This window comes from Physeter macrocephalus, chromosome 1 (assembly GCF_002837175.3).
Source record: "Physeter macrocephalus isolate SW-GA chromosome 1, ASM283717v5, whole genome shotgun sequence".
Classification (NCBI taxonomy): Eukaryota; Metazoa; Chordata; class Mammalia; order Artiodactyla; family Physeteridae; genus Physeter; species Physeter macrocephalus.
Window position 1 is genome coordinate 42,739,544 of NC_041214.2, and position 14,944 is coordinate 42,754,487.

Here is a 14,944-nt window from a genome sequence, read left to right on the forward strand (position 1 = left end):
TTTTCCTGTCTCCTGCATCCCAGACCAATTTTCTGTCAGCACACTCAGCCAGGGACGAAGCGGCAAGGCTGGAGGAGCGCAGGGGCGTGATTGAATTTCACGTAGTGGGCAATTCCCTGAACCAGAAGCCCAACAAGAAGATCCTGATTTGGCTGGTGGGGCTGCAGAATGTGTTTTCCCATCAGCTGCCCCGGATGCCAAAGGAGTACATCACACGGCTTGTCTTTGACCCGTAAGTTGTGCTCTGCTCTTCCTTCTCCCTTTTCCCCCTCTTCTTTCTTTCTTTCTTTTTTGTTTTTATTTTTTGGCCATGCCACATGGCGCGTGCGATCTTCGTTCCCCGACCAGGGATTGAACCTGTGCCCCCTGCAGTGGAAGCGCCAAGTCTGAACCACTGGATCACCAGGGATCACCTGTCCCCTTTTTTCCCTTTTAAATGAAAGAGGAACTACTCAGATAGTGAAAGTCAGCCGTAGTCACCCACCGAGTCATGCCGCCTCTCGTCACACTGTGGATACAGAGTGGCATCACGATAATTGCCATGGCTAAAGGCATTCAGATTAATTTTTCAACAGTTCGTCCATGTTTTGTTAATGAGGCTTTATATTTTAAGTTGCTGGTGACCATCCTGTGCTTCATTCATTATACCAATGAAGGAATATATAAATGCTAAGAAGGCATCTCACTTTTTTCACAGTCAAAATATTCTTGATTTTGGTATCTTAACGAGGTACCATTGTTGCCAGGATCTGTAAGCCCTGAGAAGATTATTGGGGTATTAGACAGGTTAACTTTGACAATCCATTACGTTAAAAAAAAAAAAAAAAAGCAAAAAACAAAAAAGTAAACTTCCCTACTTGAATGTATTTTAACACATGGAACCCAGTAGCCTATGTGCATTGTGATCCATGCATGTGACTATTCAGAGTGACGTTTTAGACAGAAGGCCTGATAGGATTCTGGAATGCAGGTTTTAGCAAATTGTACCTGTGGATTTGGTTTTCTTTTCCATATTGTTTCCGTGCTATTTTTGAGTGAGACTAAACTCTTCAGAAACACATACCATGTTTGTCCCTGCCTATGTGTTCTCCCTCTGGACTCCCACTGTGGGTCCGTGGGCATCAGGGGTGGCCCTGTTCCAGCACCAGTCAGCACCTCCCCATGTGCTCTGTTCTTTATCTGTAACCTCAGAGCCTCCTTAGGTGGCTGGCCTTTGTCCTCACGGAAGCTCTGGTGCCATCTCAGGCAGGCAAGCTTGCTCTAAGAAGTCCACAGTAAAGAATGGTCTGGCGAGATGGTGGCCAGATAGAGGAGGTTTCCATGGAAAAATCATGAAGAAACAACCCCCTGCTTTTCCTGGCTGGTTCATGAGGAACACCCCAAACAGTATATTTGTATAACCAAGAGAAGTAAAACTTTGACATAATCTTATTCTTTCAGGAAACACAAAACCCTTGCTTTAATTAAAGACGGCCGTGTTATTGGTGGTATCTGTTTCCGAATGTTCCCATCCCAAGGATTCACAGAGATTGTTTTCTGTGCTGTAACCTCAAATGAGCAAGTCAAGGTAAGAGCGACCCAAGGTCTTAGAAGAAATGCAGAAGGTGGTGCTTCTCACGAAAGCCGCAGAGCTGGGCAGGGTCTCCAGGTCCTGAGAAGGTTCCAAGTGGAGTCCAGGACTTTCCACGGAGCATCCTCTCACTGCGGGTGGATGTGTGTGTGTGTGTGTTTGTGTGTGTGTGTGTGTAGTGTACACGCTTCCTTGTATCCACAGTTAGGCTCTACCGGGCTTTGTTGGACCTGGGCGCAGGGTCTGGGGACACCACACAGCCCCTGGTGCAACTCGGGCAAAGTTTACAGCAAGTGAAGAGATGTTTGAAAACACGTCTCAGTGTTACTGATCATTTCCACGTGCAGACATGTCTACACACACCTGGGGACACTGCACCACCAGAAAGGGTGTGGTGTGATGTGGATTAGGGAGATGATTTAGGTGGCTTACACCTCAGAAAGATTTCTTATGACCTTGTGCCTAATGGGGGACAAGGACTAAAGAAATTCTGTTGGGGAAGTCATGACATATTTGAATAAATTTATGACTGAGTTTCAGAAATATTCATGCAGGTTTGGAATGTGGGTCTTTTTGGAGTGAGTGTGTGTGTGTGTGTATGTGTGTGTGTGTGTATGTGTGTGTGTGTGTGTGTGTGTGTGTGGCTGATTTGCCTTCCCGATTGTCCTTGGCATGGGTCCCTTCCTTCCCAGGAACCAGACTGTCTTATTGATAGTGTGGTTGGCATTGCAGTCTGACTGGAATAAATCAGATTCTCAGTTGTCAGAAAAATTTAGATTGCGTTGTGTCCTCCTCTGCTGCTTTTGTGAAAGTGTAACCAGAAATGTGTCTTCAGGCTATAATTCATTTGGTACTTTGGGAGCCCTAAAATCATGCAAAAATATGGCAATTGGTGGAAAGATAAGTAGCTCAGGATTTGATGGCTGCTGAGAAAACTTATTGGCAGGTCTAAGGCAACGTTGTCCAGTGATATGTAATGCAATGTGCAAACGTGAGCCATGTATGTGATTTTGAATTTTCTAGTAGCTACATTAAAAAAAAAGAAAATAGGCAAAAATAATTCTAAAAAAATATACTTTATTTTACTCAGTATATCCAAAGTGTTATCATTGCGACAGGTACTCAGCGTCCAAGAATTATTGAGACATTTTACATTCTTTGATTTGTACTAAGTCTCAGAAATCAAGAGTGTATTCCGCACTCACACCTGTGTCAGTTTGGACTAGCCACATTTCAGGTGCTCACTGGGCTTGGACAGTGCGGGCCTAAGGACATTGTTGCCTTCTTCAGCTACAATGAAGCAATGCCAGTTACAGAAACCAAAAATGGATCTCTGGAAGAAATCCTGCGCTGCCTGCCGGCTGAAACCAGGGCCATGGGTGCTTTTGGCTTCATTAACAGCTCTCCTCTGTGTAATGGTCATGGTGCCAATTACAGCTGCTGTGGTTTCCTCTCACAAAGCACAAATGGGGCTTTTGTCTTTGACTCACAACACTCAGCATCCAAGGGCAGACAAAATTCATCAGTATCAAATTCATCATTCTGACTGGAGAAGGTGAGGTCCCACATTACCTGAAACCGATCTCTGGCTCTTTTTCAAGGAACTTTGACTCTGTGTCTTTAGATGATACGGCTGCTCTGCTTATCACAGGTTTATTTCCCCCTAGCCAAAGTGAGAAACAGTAAGTGTCCAGAATTTAGGAACTTACTTAAAAGAAAAATTTGGTTTGGCTTTTCATAGGGAGAGGAGCTGGAAAATATGTCCTTGGTTTATAATTTCAGAAGAAGATTGCCTAATTTTTGTTTGCAAAGAAAGCTACACCAAGCAGCTTGTTTGGAAAGGTTGGTTAAGGTTGCCTTGGACACTTGTAGGATACCAGAGGGAAACTAAAGCTGTTTAATATGAATTGGATGCTTTGTCTTATTACTTCCCAGAAAGGCAGTGTATATTTTTTCCCCAAACCATGTAATTTTCTAAAGACTTGAAGGAAGGTGGCCAAACATCACAAACTGAGTAGGAAAAACTAAAAGAAAAGCCACCTTTTGTAAGTGACTTAACTGGTTTTAGAAAATGAAGATTAATCTTTCAAAACTGGATAGAATGGATGCATCTGATGGAAGTCAATTCTGGTAGCACTTATTTGTGAAAACAGAAAGTTCGTAAGTGGAGGTTTACAATTTTGATTTGAGATATTAAAAATCTTGGCTAAATGATACTTTAAAATTTGCACGCACTCATTTTGGAGACTAAGCTTATATATAAATTCCTGTGAATGCTTTAAATAAGATTTGTATATGAATTTATCTTGCTCAAAACACATGCAAGATAACATTTGAGAATTTACTTAAAGCTCCTCACCTGGTTTTAGAATAGCTTATCTAAGAACTATTTGGGTTTGACATTATATGCAACTTTAAAGTTACATGGCTAATACTTATTTACCATAGTAAGTATTTAAATAAACACTGAAGTTACCAGGTGGATTTGGAAATGAATCCTTTTGGTGATAGTTGAAAATAAAGGCATACAAAGAAGGGAAATAGTTCTGGGGTGAAAAATCTAAACATTTGCATATAATAGCTTAACACTGTTAGTGCCTCTTTAACCAAGGAAATACACAGAGAGGATTCAAGTTAAAAGGCACAGTCCCTACTCACAAGCAGTTGGAATCTGGAAAATTTCTTTGGAGAAATGACAGATTAGTGGCTGTTGATGAAGAATATCATATGCAGGTTTTGAGAAGCTCTTTTCAAAAGAACCATTATTATTATTCTTGAGTAAAATCCTTGGATTGTGGGTGAAGGGGAGAAAATGTATAGTTCTATTATTAGCTCCTAACAAGATGGTGTATACAGTGAAAGCCTAACTCTTTTCCATCAACCACATCTAGGTTAAACTCACATCTAGGTTAAAGTGAGTTTCATCAGAGGACACATTTCTTACTGATTTCCAGATATTACTATTCTTGTGCACGTGCAGTAGCCAACCCTTCCCTTTTCTCCAGTTTTTTCCCCCCACTTTTCTTTAAAAATAATATTTAATTACATAGGTCATGCACAGATACATTTTCAGAGAAAGCAAAAATCCCATCCCCCCTTCCCCCTGCCGTCCAGCCATTGTCAGCCTGGTGTATATCCTTCTAGGTGCTTCTCTATATTATGTACATGGACATGTACCTGTCTGTGTGGTGTGTTGTTGTTTACATAACTAGAATTCATACTGTACATAATTGAAAAAAACCTTTCCATTATATCTTAGGGATCTTTCAACTTTAGTACATAAACATGGTTATTTAAATTTATATTTAGATCAATTAAAATTAAATAAAATTTAAAATTCAGTTCCTTAGTCACTCAAGTCCTTGGTAGCTGCATGTTAGTCACATGGCTACCATATTGGATAGCATAGATGAAGAATATCTCCATCATTACAGAAATCCCTATTGGACAGTGCTAATACGGAACTACTTTATTCTTTTTATATAGATTTGCCTAATGTAGACGGGCCATAATTTATGTAACTGTTCCCTATGGAAGACATTCATTTTTATTTCCAGTTATTTTCTATCACTAACAGTGCTCTGTTTGGAAATGATTTCTAGATGCTGAAAAGTGGCATCGCTGTAGGAATGACTATGGCCAGAGTCTCAATTTAAAAAATTATTTCCAGATCACCCTTCTCAGTGGGTTTACCAATTTACACTTTCACCAGTGGTGCTGGAGAGTACCATTTCCCTGGGTATTGTCAACCTTAAAGAAATTTGCATATTGCTGAGTGAAATATTGCATCTCATGATGGAGTGCTCTGATTACTATTGGGATCAAACATCTTTTTTTTTTAATTTCTTGGTTATATTTATTGCTTGTTCCTTTGATGATTTATCTTTTTTTGTATTGATCCTATTGAAGGTATTATTTATGCATTTATAATATCTTATATATCTATACCATCCCATTTTGTCATTTTGTTTATGGTATCTTAAATTGCTCATGAAATCTATAAAAGAAGTTTTAAACTTTGAAGTAGTCTACTTAATAATCAGTCCTTTATGCTTTCACATTTTATATTTTCTTTAAGAAGCCTTTCTATATCCCTAGGTTATAAACCCACTTTCCTGTATCTTTTTTTTTTTTAATTTTATTTTTTTTTAATTTATTTTTGGCTGCGTTGGGTCTTCGTTGCTGTGTGCAGGCTTTCTCTAGTCGTGGCGAGCGGGGACTACTCTTCGCTGCGGTGCACAGGCTTCTCATTGTGGTGGCTTCTCTTGTTGCGGAGCACGGGCTCTAGGTGCACAGGCTTCAGTAGTTGTGGCGTGCGGGCTCTAGAGCACAGGCTCGGTAGTTGTGGCACACGGGCTTAGTGGCTCCGCGGCATGTGGGATCTTCCCGGACCAGGGCTCCAACCCGTGTCCCCTGCATTGGCAGGCGGATTCTTAACCACTGCGCCACCAGGGAAACCCCTCCTGTATCTTTTTATAATACTTCTGTATAGGTTTATTTTTCCTTACATTTAGATTTCCAGTCCGTCTTCTTACCACTTGACAAAACTTCTTTAAGGCTTAGCTTACACATCTTCTTTTCCTTCTCCCTCTTAAATATCTTATAGCCTTTTTCTCTATTGTAGGTACAAGTACATCACTCTGTACCAGTGCTGTGCAATAAAAATACATCTGTGAGCCTCAAATGCAAGCCACATGTGTAATTTAAAAATCTCCAATAGTCGTATTAAAAAAAAAAGTAAAACGAAACAGGTGAAATTAATTTTGATATTTTCTGTTTAACCTAATGTGTCCAAAATACTGCCATTTCAACACGTAATAAGTTTAAAAGTCATTAATGAGAGTTTTTTCCCCTGGTGTGTATTTTACACTTGTATGTCTCATTTGGACTTGTCACATTTTCATCGCTCAAAACTTACACATTGCTAGTGGCTACCATATTGAACAGCCAGTTGTATACGTAATTATGAATTCTATATGTCTATCTTCCCCATTTTACTATCTTCTCAAGAAGAGAGAGATTTCATTCGTCTTTTTATCCAAGTTTTATTCAAACTCACAATATGTCAGTGTTGTGATATGTTTGGGAAAAGCTAACATGTCCATGGGTAATATCAATGGAAGAATAATTTCCAGAATAGGGAGATGGTAATACTCTTCTCCTATGTACTGGACAGACTGTCCCCTGAATATTATTATGCTTGGTCTTGGGATCCATGCTTTAGAAGGGTATTGTTATACAGCTGCGGTCCCCAACCTTTTTGGCACCAGGGACCAGTTTCATGGAAGACAAGTTTTCCACGGACCGTGGGAGGGGTGGGGGGAATGTTCAGGCGGTAATGTGAGTGATGGGGAGGGATGGGGAGCGGCAGATGAAGCTTCGCTTTCTCTCCTGCCGCTCACCTCCTGCTGTGCGGCCCAGTTCCTAACAGGCCGCGGACAGGTACCAGTCTGCGGCCCAGGGGTTGGAGATCCCTGTTATACAAGAGAAAACCCTGAAAAGTGTGACTAGATTGAGAAAGGGTCTTACTATCATGCCATATGAAGAACAACTGAAGCTTGGCTTAGTACCTGGGAGGTAGGAATGGGCATGGGTGAGGGAGGATAATTTTCAAGGGTTTGGAGAGTTGTTAAAAGCAGGGACCAGTCTTTGTTATTCTAGGAGTAGAACTAAGGTCAATAGGTAGAGGAACAAGGGGTCAGCTCTCAGGTGAACATAGGAAGAACTTCCCAACCATAACATTGGCTGAAAATTAATTGGTCTAAGGACTGAGCGAGCACCCTAAACTGGAGGTGTTCTAGCAGCTCACCTTTCCAAGGTAGATGGCAGGAGACTTCTAGTGTCACATGGGATAGAATTAGACCAGACGACTTCCAAAGATCCTTCTTCCCTGTGGATCTCTAGTTCCATGATAACATACCTATGAGCATGTTTGAGTTCTTTAGAAAAGTGTGTCACGAAATTCTAAAATATTGATGTGAAGATATTTCTATCTGGAGGCTTGGGTTTACTTTCATCTTCTTTTTATGAGATTCTAAAACCATCCCTTTAAATTTATAGATTTTTCTTTAAGATTGTACATCACCAAGAAACCTGGTACTTACTTTTTTTTTTCATATTTCAATCATTAATTTATTTAACATTGTTCACTATTTTTAGTTACTTCCTAATGTCTTCTGGCTCGCTTAGAGGTTCGGGGCTTCTCAGACTTCGCTTGGAAAGGTCTGATAAGACCAAGTTGAAAACCCTTTGTATGTGATGATACAGTTTTTTGGAAGGACTGTTGATTTGTTGTATGCAGGAAACACCTGGATTAGTTAATATTCTAGTAGAGATTAGCCCTTCTCATTTACATTGCTCTTTTCATCTCAGGTAGCAGAAATTCATAGTCAGTATTTATTCCAAAAACCTCTTTATTAATATTCAATGTGTAATCTCTAGGACTGAATAAGCAGCTTGTAGCCTTGGTGTGTTCTTTTCGAAGAGCCAGAAACTTGTATTTTCAAAAGATGATTGTATCTCCATTCAAGGATTTTGAATTTGTTTGGTTTTACAGCTCATTTTCAAAGTTCAGAAATGCAAGAAGGGTGTTAGTGTTATACTGGCAATACATACTCCTAAATTTGCCACTATTTCCTAGTGAAAATATGGGACTTTCTTTTCTCCAGAACCTAATATATTTGTCTGCATACTGACTTGCCCACAGGGCTATGGAACACACCTGATGAACCATTTGAAGGAATATCACATAAAACATGACATCCTGAACTTTCTCACCTATGCAGATGAATATGCAATTGGATATTTCAAGAAGCAGGTGGGTTTTTTCACGTGCAACCCTGTTCTGTCATTCCTTTTCTTAATATGCACTCAGGTAGCTTTCATGCAAATAAGTACCCACCCTCCGCCCCCAACTGTTTTCTGCTTATAAGAGGGGCATCCATTTATTTTGCAAGCCTTAAGTCAGAGGTAAGCTTCAGTCTGGACTAGAGGGTATGATCAACACATTGTAAGTACTAAATAAATGTTTGTTGAGTGAATGAATGAACGTCATCTATAAGTGAAGTGTAATGTTACATCCTGACATTCTAAAATGTGCTATCCCCAGGCTAAGGAGAAATTCCCATTGCTGGGGGACTAGAGTTCTCCATGAATGAGAGGAATAGATTCAGTCTCTGGAAGACCTTCATTTATGACAGCAGAGAGGAAATTCTCATGTTTACAAAGGGCTCCAGACAATCCTGGTCCAAGAGCACACAGGCGGCTGGGAGCTTGACTGCATCTTAGTTCTTTCTGTCAGAAGTTTCCATCTCGGCACTCTGAGGATTATACTTTGCAACATATTTTTTAATAGTGCTTTGTAATTCTAAATTCCTAAACATTTTCCATTTACTTTTCTGATGACAAAAGTAATGTATATTTACTGTAGAAATTTTGGAAAATGAAATGAAGCACAAAGAAAAAAAGAAAAATTGCTTGTAATTCTACCATCCAGAGAAATTTACTGTTAATGTTTTGAGAGATACCCTTCTAATATTTTTTCTCTGTGTTTGTCTGTATATAAATACAAAAATTGGCTCATTATTGCATGTAATTTAATCACATTTTTAACTTAATATAGTCTAATTTTTCAAATATGATTTTTGATGCTTCTCTGAAATTTTGTTGTATAAATGGAGAATAATTTATTAAACCAATACCACATTTGGGGGACATTTAGGGTTTTTTTTTTTAAGTAAGTGTCCATGTGTGAATGTGCGCTTCCAGAAGTATTTAAGGTTTTGTTATGCACTGCCAAATAATTTCTCCTCTTGTCAGCAGTGTATAAGGGAGCTCAGGAAACAAGTTCATTATTGAAAAAAATATATTTTTTTACCCCTTTCCTAGGTGACAAATTGTGCATGTTTGCATTTATTTGATTATTGTGAAGTTTGACTTGTTTTTCCTTGTTCATTGACCCTTTGTATTTCTTCTTTTTTTGAATTGCCAATTCATTGCATTTTGCCTCTTCTTCCATTAAAATATTTATTTTTATATTGATCTATGAGAACTCATATATATAAAGATAGTAACCTTTTATTTTATGATTTTTCTCCCGTTTGTCATTTGTTTTTCCACATTGCTTATGGATTTTTTTTAAATGTACAGAATTTTAAAGATTTTATTACATAAAATCTATTAACCTCGTTTTAAAATACAAGTCCTTATTTGACTAGAAAGCTTTCACTCCTCTGATGTCAGACAAGTAACCTCCTATTTATTTTCTCCTCATTCTTTAGGATGCCTTTGTGACTTTCGTAATAAAACTCACTAGAGAGAATTCAGTGGGTTTGTTTTACTGGGGGCTGGAGTGTCAGCTTTCCTAGGCAGTAACGACATTGTAGAGATGAAATCTCAGGCCTGTTTCTTAAATGACTTGTCTGTGGTCCTCTTTGAGGCTGATGTCAATAACTGCTTGGAAAAATAAGTTTTTGCTGAAAGAGGAGGCAGGAAATTTAAAGTCCAAGTAATTTTCTGCAAAAATTTGAAATAGGCACCATAAAGAAAGTCGTTATAGATATATGACTATACGCCCTGTATAACTATATTATTACAGCTTAAAGTATGTAAATGAATATACTGCAAAGCATTAATATCACTGAAACAACCACTGTCGTGATGGTCTGGAAGTTTTTCTGTTTTTTAATAAATTTATTTATTTTATTTTATTTTTGGCTACGTTGGGTCTTCGTTGCTGTGCATGGGCTTTCTCTAGCTGCGGGGAGCGGGGGTACTCTTTGTTGTGGTACGTGGGCTTCTCATTGCCGTGGCTTTTCTTGTTGTGGAGCACGGGCTCTAGGCATGCGGGCTTAGTAGTTGTGGCACACCGGCTCTAGTCATGTGGGCTCAGTAGTTGTGGCTCGCGAGCTCTAGAGCGCAGGCTCAGTAGTTGTGGCGCACGGGCTTAGTTGCTCCGTGACATGTGGGATCTTCCTGGACCAGGGCTGGAACCCGTGTCCCCTGCATTGGCAGTCATATTCTTAACCACTGCGCCACCAGGGAAGCCCGTCTGGAATTTTTTTTCCTGTCAAGTAGGTGTTTCATTTCTTCAACATCAAGGTTCTTATTGCTATATTTTTGGACAAATTTTGCTTTCAGAATTTAGATCAATGTTAGTTATTGATTTGTGGAGCATCCTAGAGGCCCCCTGTCTACTTTGGGAGAAATTGTGCAGTTTAATGCAAAATTAAACCTTATTTTTACTTAATAGCCATTTTTGTTAAAGACTTTTTCATATTATTTGTGTTTTACTAGGTTTATATTTTATGTTGAATTGCTTCCTATTTGCACAGTTGATTTTTGATGTTTCTGAACTTCTTGGAAGGGTTTCACGTTAATCCTTCCCAGGATAATAGGATGAGAGCTTGGACCTGTGCTGGGCACCAAGACAGGCCTAGCACATAGTTAGCACTCAGAGAGGATGTTTGATGCACAGGCCTGTATAAATGAAATTATTGACTTTGCAGGGTTTCTCCAAAGAAATTAAAATCCCTAAAACCAAATATGTTGGCTACATCAAGGATTATGAGGGAGCCACTTTAATGGGATGTGAGCTAAATCCACAGATCCCATACACGGAATTTTCTGTCATCATTAGGAAGCAGAAGGAGGTAAGTACGTGACTGACCCGGGTTCCTCTTTTGGGGTGAAGTGTGCAGCCCTGGGCTCTGTGGGTGTGGGTCTGCTGGGTACCATAGCCTCGGTTTGCTCTGTTTTGTCTGCATTCCTTGTTTGAAGGTATCCTTTATCTCCTCTCTAAATCAGCACTTCTAAGGGGGTCAGTACCTGTTAAATTGGTGTAAAATACAAAACCTGTAAAATATGATAGTAAATCTTAATTTCACCTTCAAGGCCTCTTACATGCTGGCCTCATGCATCCTTCTCAAACCCACCTCTTTATTTCCCTTTCTAAACTAATTTCCAAAGGCTGTTACTGATGCTTTAACCCTCTTGCTTGGTATCTTCATCCTTTACGCACTTCCTCTCCCAATGTGTGTATACACACACACACACACACACACACACACACACAGATGGGACCACTTCCGCCTGTTTTCCATTCCTCTTCGAACTTCTTAAGCACTAGTTTGATCCACTCATTTGAATTTCAGTTAGTCATTACCTTCCATATTTATCTTAGTTTGTATTCACCTCTCCTGCATTGCAAGTTCTGAAGGCTTATACTTCCAGATAGTAAGTGATTTGTTATCTGGAGAGGACTCTTTTTTTTTTTGGCCGCACTGTATGGCATGCGGGATCTTAGTTCCCCGACTAGGGATCGAACCCACGCCCCCTGCAGTAGAAGCGCGGAGACTTAACTACTGGACTGCCAAGGGAAGTACCAAGTGATTTGGTATCCGATGCTGGGGTGAAGTCTTTTATGCATATGAACTAAAAGAGAAGCAGTAAAGGGAAACGTTGCTAGATTTGACTACATAGTAATTTTTACATTTCTCTAAGTCAGGGAAAAGAAACATACAGAGATCATAATTAGGGGAGTGTAACAGAAGCCGTTCATTAAATGAATGAACTTTATGTGTTAAGCCCAGGATCATCCCCTTGGTCCCCCTAGTTCTTGGAGTTCAAAAACTGGGAATTTGCACCTGGGACACCCCACATCAGTCCCACTTTATACTTCTGTTATTCGTTCGAGTGTACTTTTCTCTAGCGAGTAACAAAAAAGACCTCTGCGTTAAACCTATCTTTGTTTTCTGGTTTCTGGTCATTTCCCTGATCCCAGTTCCTACTTAGTTGTCAGATGTCACTGACATAACAGATGTAAAGCTCCTTACGCAGTGTCTGGTGTATAGTAGGTGCTCAGTAAGTATTTCCCTTTTACTTAAAGTAGTTCAGAGTTGTTCTTATGCTTCCCGTGGAAGTGAGCAAAAGGCTTTTATTAAATTAGAAAATAAAAACAACCTCTGTTGTTTCTTGGTCAGTGACGTCAGCCTAAGACAGAATTCCACATAGGGTGCTTGGAGAGTTAATAAAAGCGCAGCAGGCTCCTCTCCCTGTTCTCCGCTGGGCTTACTGAGCAGGTCTGAATTCGCAGCCCATTGTGCAGCAGTCAGAGGCTGCCAGCCGAGGGCAGCCATCCTCATGCTGTCCCCTGTCACCGTGCTCCTTCATCCTCCTCCAGCTCGTCTCCGCAGTAGAAGCCAAGAGCAGGATCCCCCCGGCGGGGTTTGCGAATTCAGAGTCCAGATCAGCGGGCCCTTCCTGCATGCAGGGGAAGCCCTCTGCGCAGAGCTATTTTAGATGGCAGCAAAGCCTCAGCTTTTGAGAAGACACTGCCCCATCCCCTTCCCCTTTCTCTCCCCTTGGATTCCTCCCCTGCCACCTCCCTCTCAGCCTCCAGCCTTCCCTAACAGGCGCACCACTGAATGCATGAGAGATCGGAGGTCGCCCTAAGAAGGTATTTGGATTCACATAATATCTTCTTCCACAGAATTCCGGTGATTTTTACAAGTGTCATTTATTCCAACTCTGGAAACCCCCTTGGGGAAGGTAGGGATGAAGAGTGGGAAGGAACAAACTGTAGGGAGATGGAGGGTCTTCCCCGCCGTGGAAGCGTACAGAGCAGTCACTTGTGGTTGTGGTTAGCTGGGGTGGAGAGAGAACCAGTGCAGCTGCACAGGTGGAGCGGCGGGTGGGAGCTGAGTGCTGTGGGGAGTGAGGACTCCAAGGCAGGGTGGGATGCAGCGGCCCTAGCATCATCTCGCATCTTCGGAGGTGGCGTCATGGGACACGTGTCTAGAATGGGGTGGCCTGGAAGGGAATCAAGCATGAGCAGAGATTCAGAGTCCAACGTAAGTGGATTCACGGGTATCTGCACACCGGGGACCATAGGCGTGTGGGTGATGAAGGCCACTATTTGAGAAAGAGTGAACAGGCCGTGAGCAGGCGGGACTGAGTGTGGGTGTGTCTGGGGGGGCTGGGAAGTGGGGGTAATTCTGAAATCTCAGTTCACATGTGAGGCTACGTGAGATGGGGCTTGGAGGGGCCAAAGTAAGAGTGAGGAAAAGCAATGGGATCTTTGTAGGAAGACATGCTAAAACTTGGTGAAATATTAAAGATGGAGGAGTTCCCCCCAGTTTTCTGTTTGGGAAGACTAACACCAACAGCAGTGGAACGAGAGACGGATTTGAGTAGAGAAAGATGACAACATGGTGATGAAGTGAAGACATTTTCTAGGGAGGTGAAGATAAGAGACTGGAACGGAAGTGAAATGTCTTCTTTCTCCAAAGTGACCCTCAGAGGCGCAGAGAGGCTGCGAAGCCCCCTGCGCCCCACCTCCATTACCAGTCACCTCAAGGTGCTACCTGAGGGTATGGAAGCCACCTGCTAGGCTGTCACATTTGAGGGCGTCCTTGGTGAAGAGAAAAAACTTTCAAAATTATATTTGAAATTATATTTTCTGAAGGCCTTCATATAAGAAATTGTCATTGGGATTCTTTGTCTAGAATGGGGTGGCCTGGAAGGGAATCAAGCATGAGCAGAGATTCAGAGTCCAACATAAGTGGATTCATGGGTATCTGCACACCTGGGACCATAGGCGTGTGGGTGATGAAGGCCACTATTTGAGAAAGAGAACCACATTTTCTTTATCCATTCATCTGTCAATGGACATTTAGGTTGTTTCCAGGGATTCTTTTTTAAAAAGACTTGGACTTACAAATAAATGCAGAGCATCGTTTTAGATCTGCTCTGTCCCAGGTGGTAGCCACTGGCCACATGTGGCTATTGGGTGCTTGCCACATGGCCAGTCAAAACTGAGATGTGCTGTAAGTATAAAATACACTCTGATTTTGAAGACCTAGTGTGAATAAAAACATGTAAAATATCTCATAATTTTTTTCTCTTGAGCATATGCTGCAATGATAATATTTTAGATATATTGGATTAAATAAAAATATATTGTTAAAATTTCACCTGTTTCTTTTTCCTTTTTTTTCTTTTTTTTAAAGTAGTTACTGGAAAATTTTAAACTACATGAGTGGTTTACATGAATCTTCTATTGGACAGCCCTGAGTAGATTTATCAGGAATATATTTTGCCAGTCCCATTCATTTTATGAAGTCCTATGTTTAATTGTTAAGATTATGCATTCATGCTATGGCATTTACCAGCCTTATGTCTGAGATCAAGCAGTTAGGAACTAGAATTTTTCTGTTTTCCTTTGTGAATTCGATTAATGACTGCTACTGTTTTGTGTTTTCCAAAATACAGTTATGGTATGGTTAATCTCAAGATGGTGATTTTTGAGGGCTATTTTATTTTATTTTTTCCTTTTCTTTTTTTTTTTTTTTTTTTTTTTTTTTTGCGGTACGCGGG

At 40.6% G+C, this 14,944-nt stretch overlaps 1 protein-coding gene across 1 annotated transcript in view; it reads left to right on the forward strand.

Annotated features, from left to right (window-relative positions):
- Positions 1-14,944, forward strand: part of KAT2B (lysine acetyltransferase 2B) — a 116,197-nt gene that overhangs the window by 91,079 nt on the left and 10,174 nt on the right. Inside the window, exons 11-14 of the mRNA XM_024115172.3 lie at positions 24-232; positions 1,441-1,567; positions 8,277-8,387; positions 11,077-11,220. Of these exons, the coding sequence (XP_023970940.1) occupies positions 24-232; positions 1,441-1,567; positions 8,277-8,387; positions 11,077-11,220 (591 nt within the window). The remainder of the gene's footprint in view (positions 1-23; positions 233-1,440; positions 1,568-8,276; positions 8,388-11,076; positions 11,221-14,944) is intronic.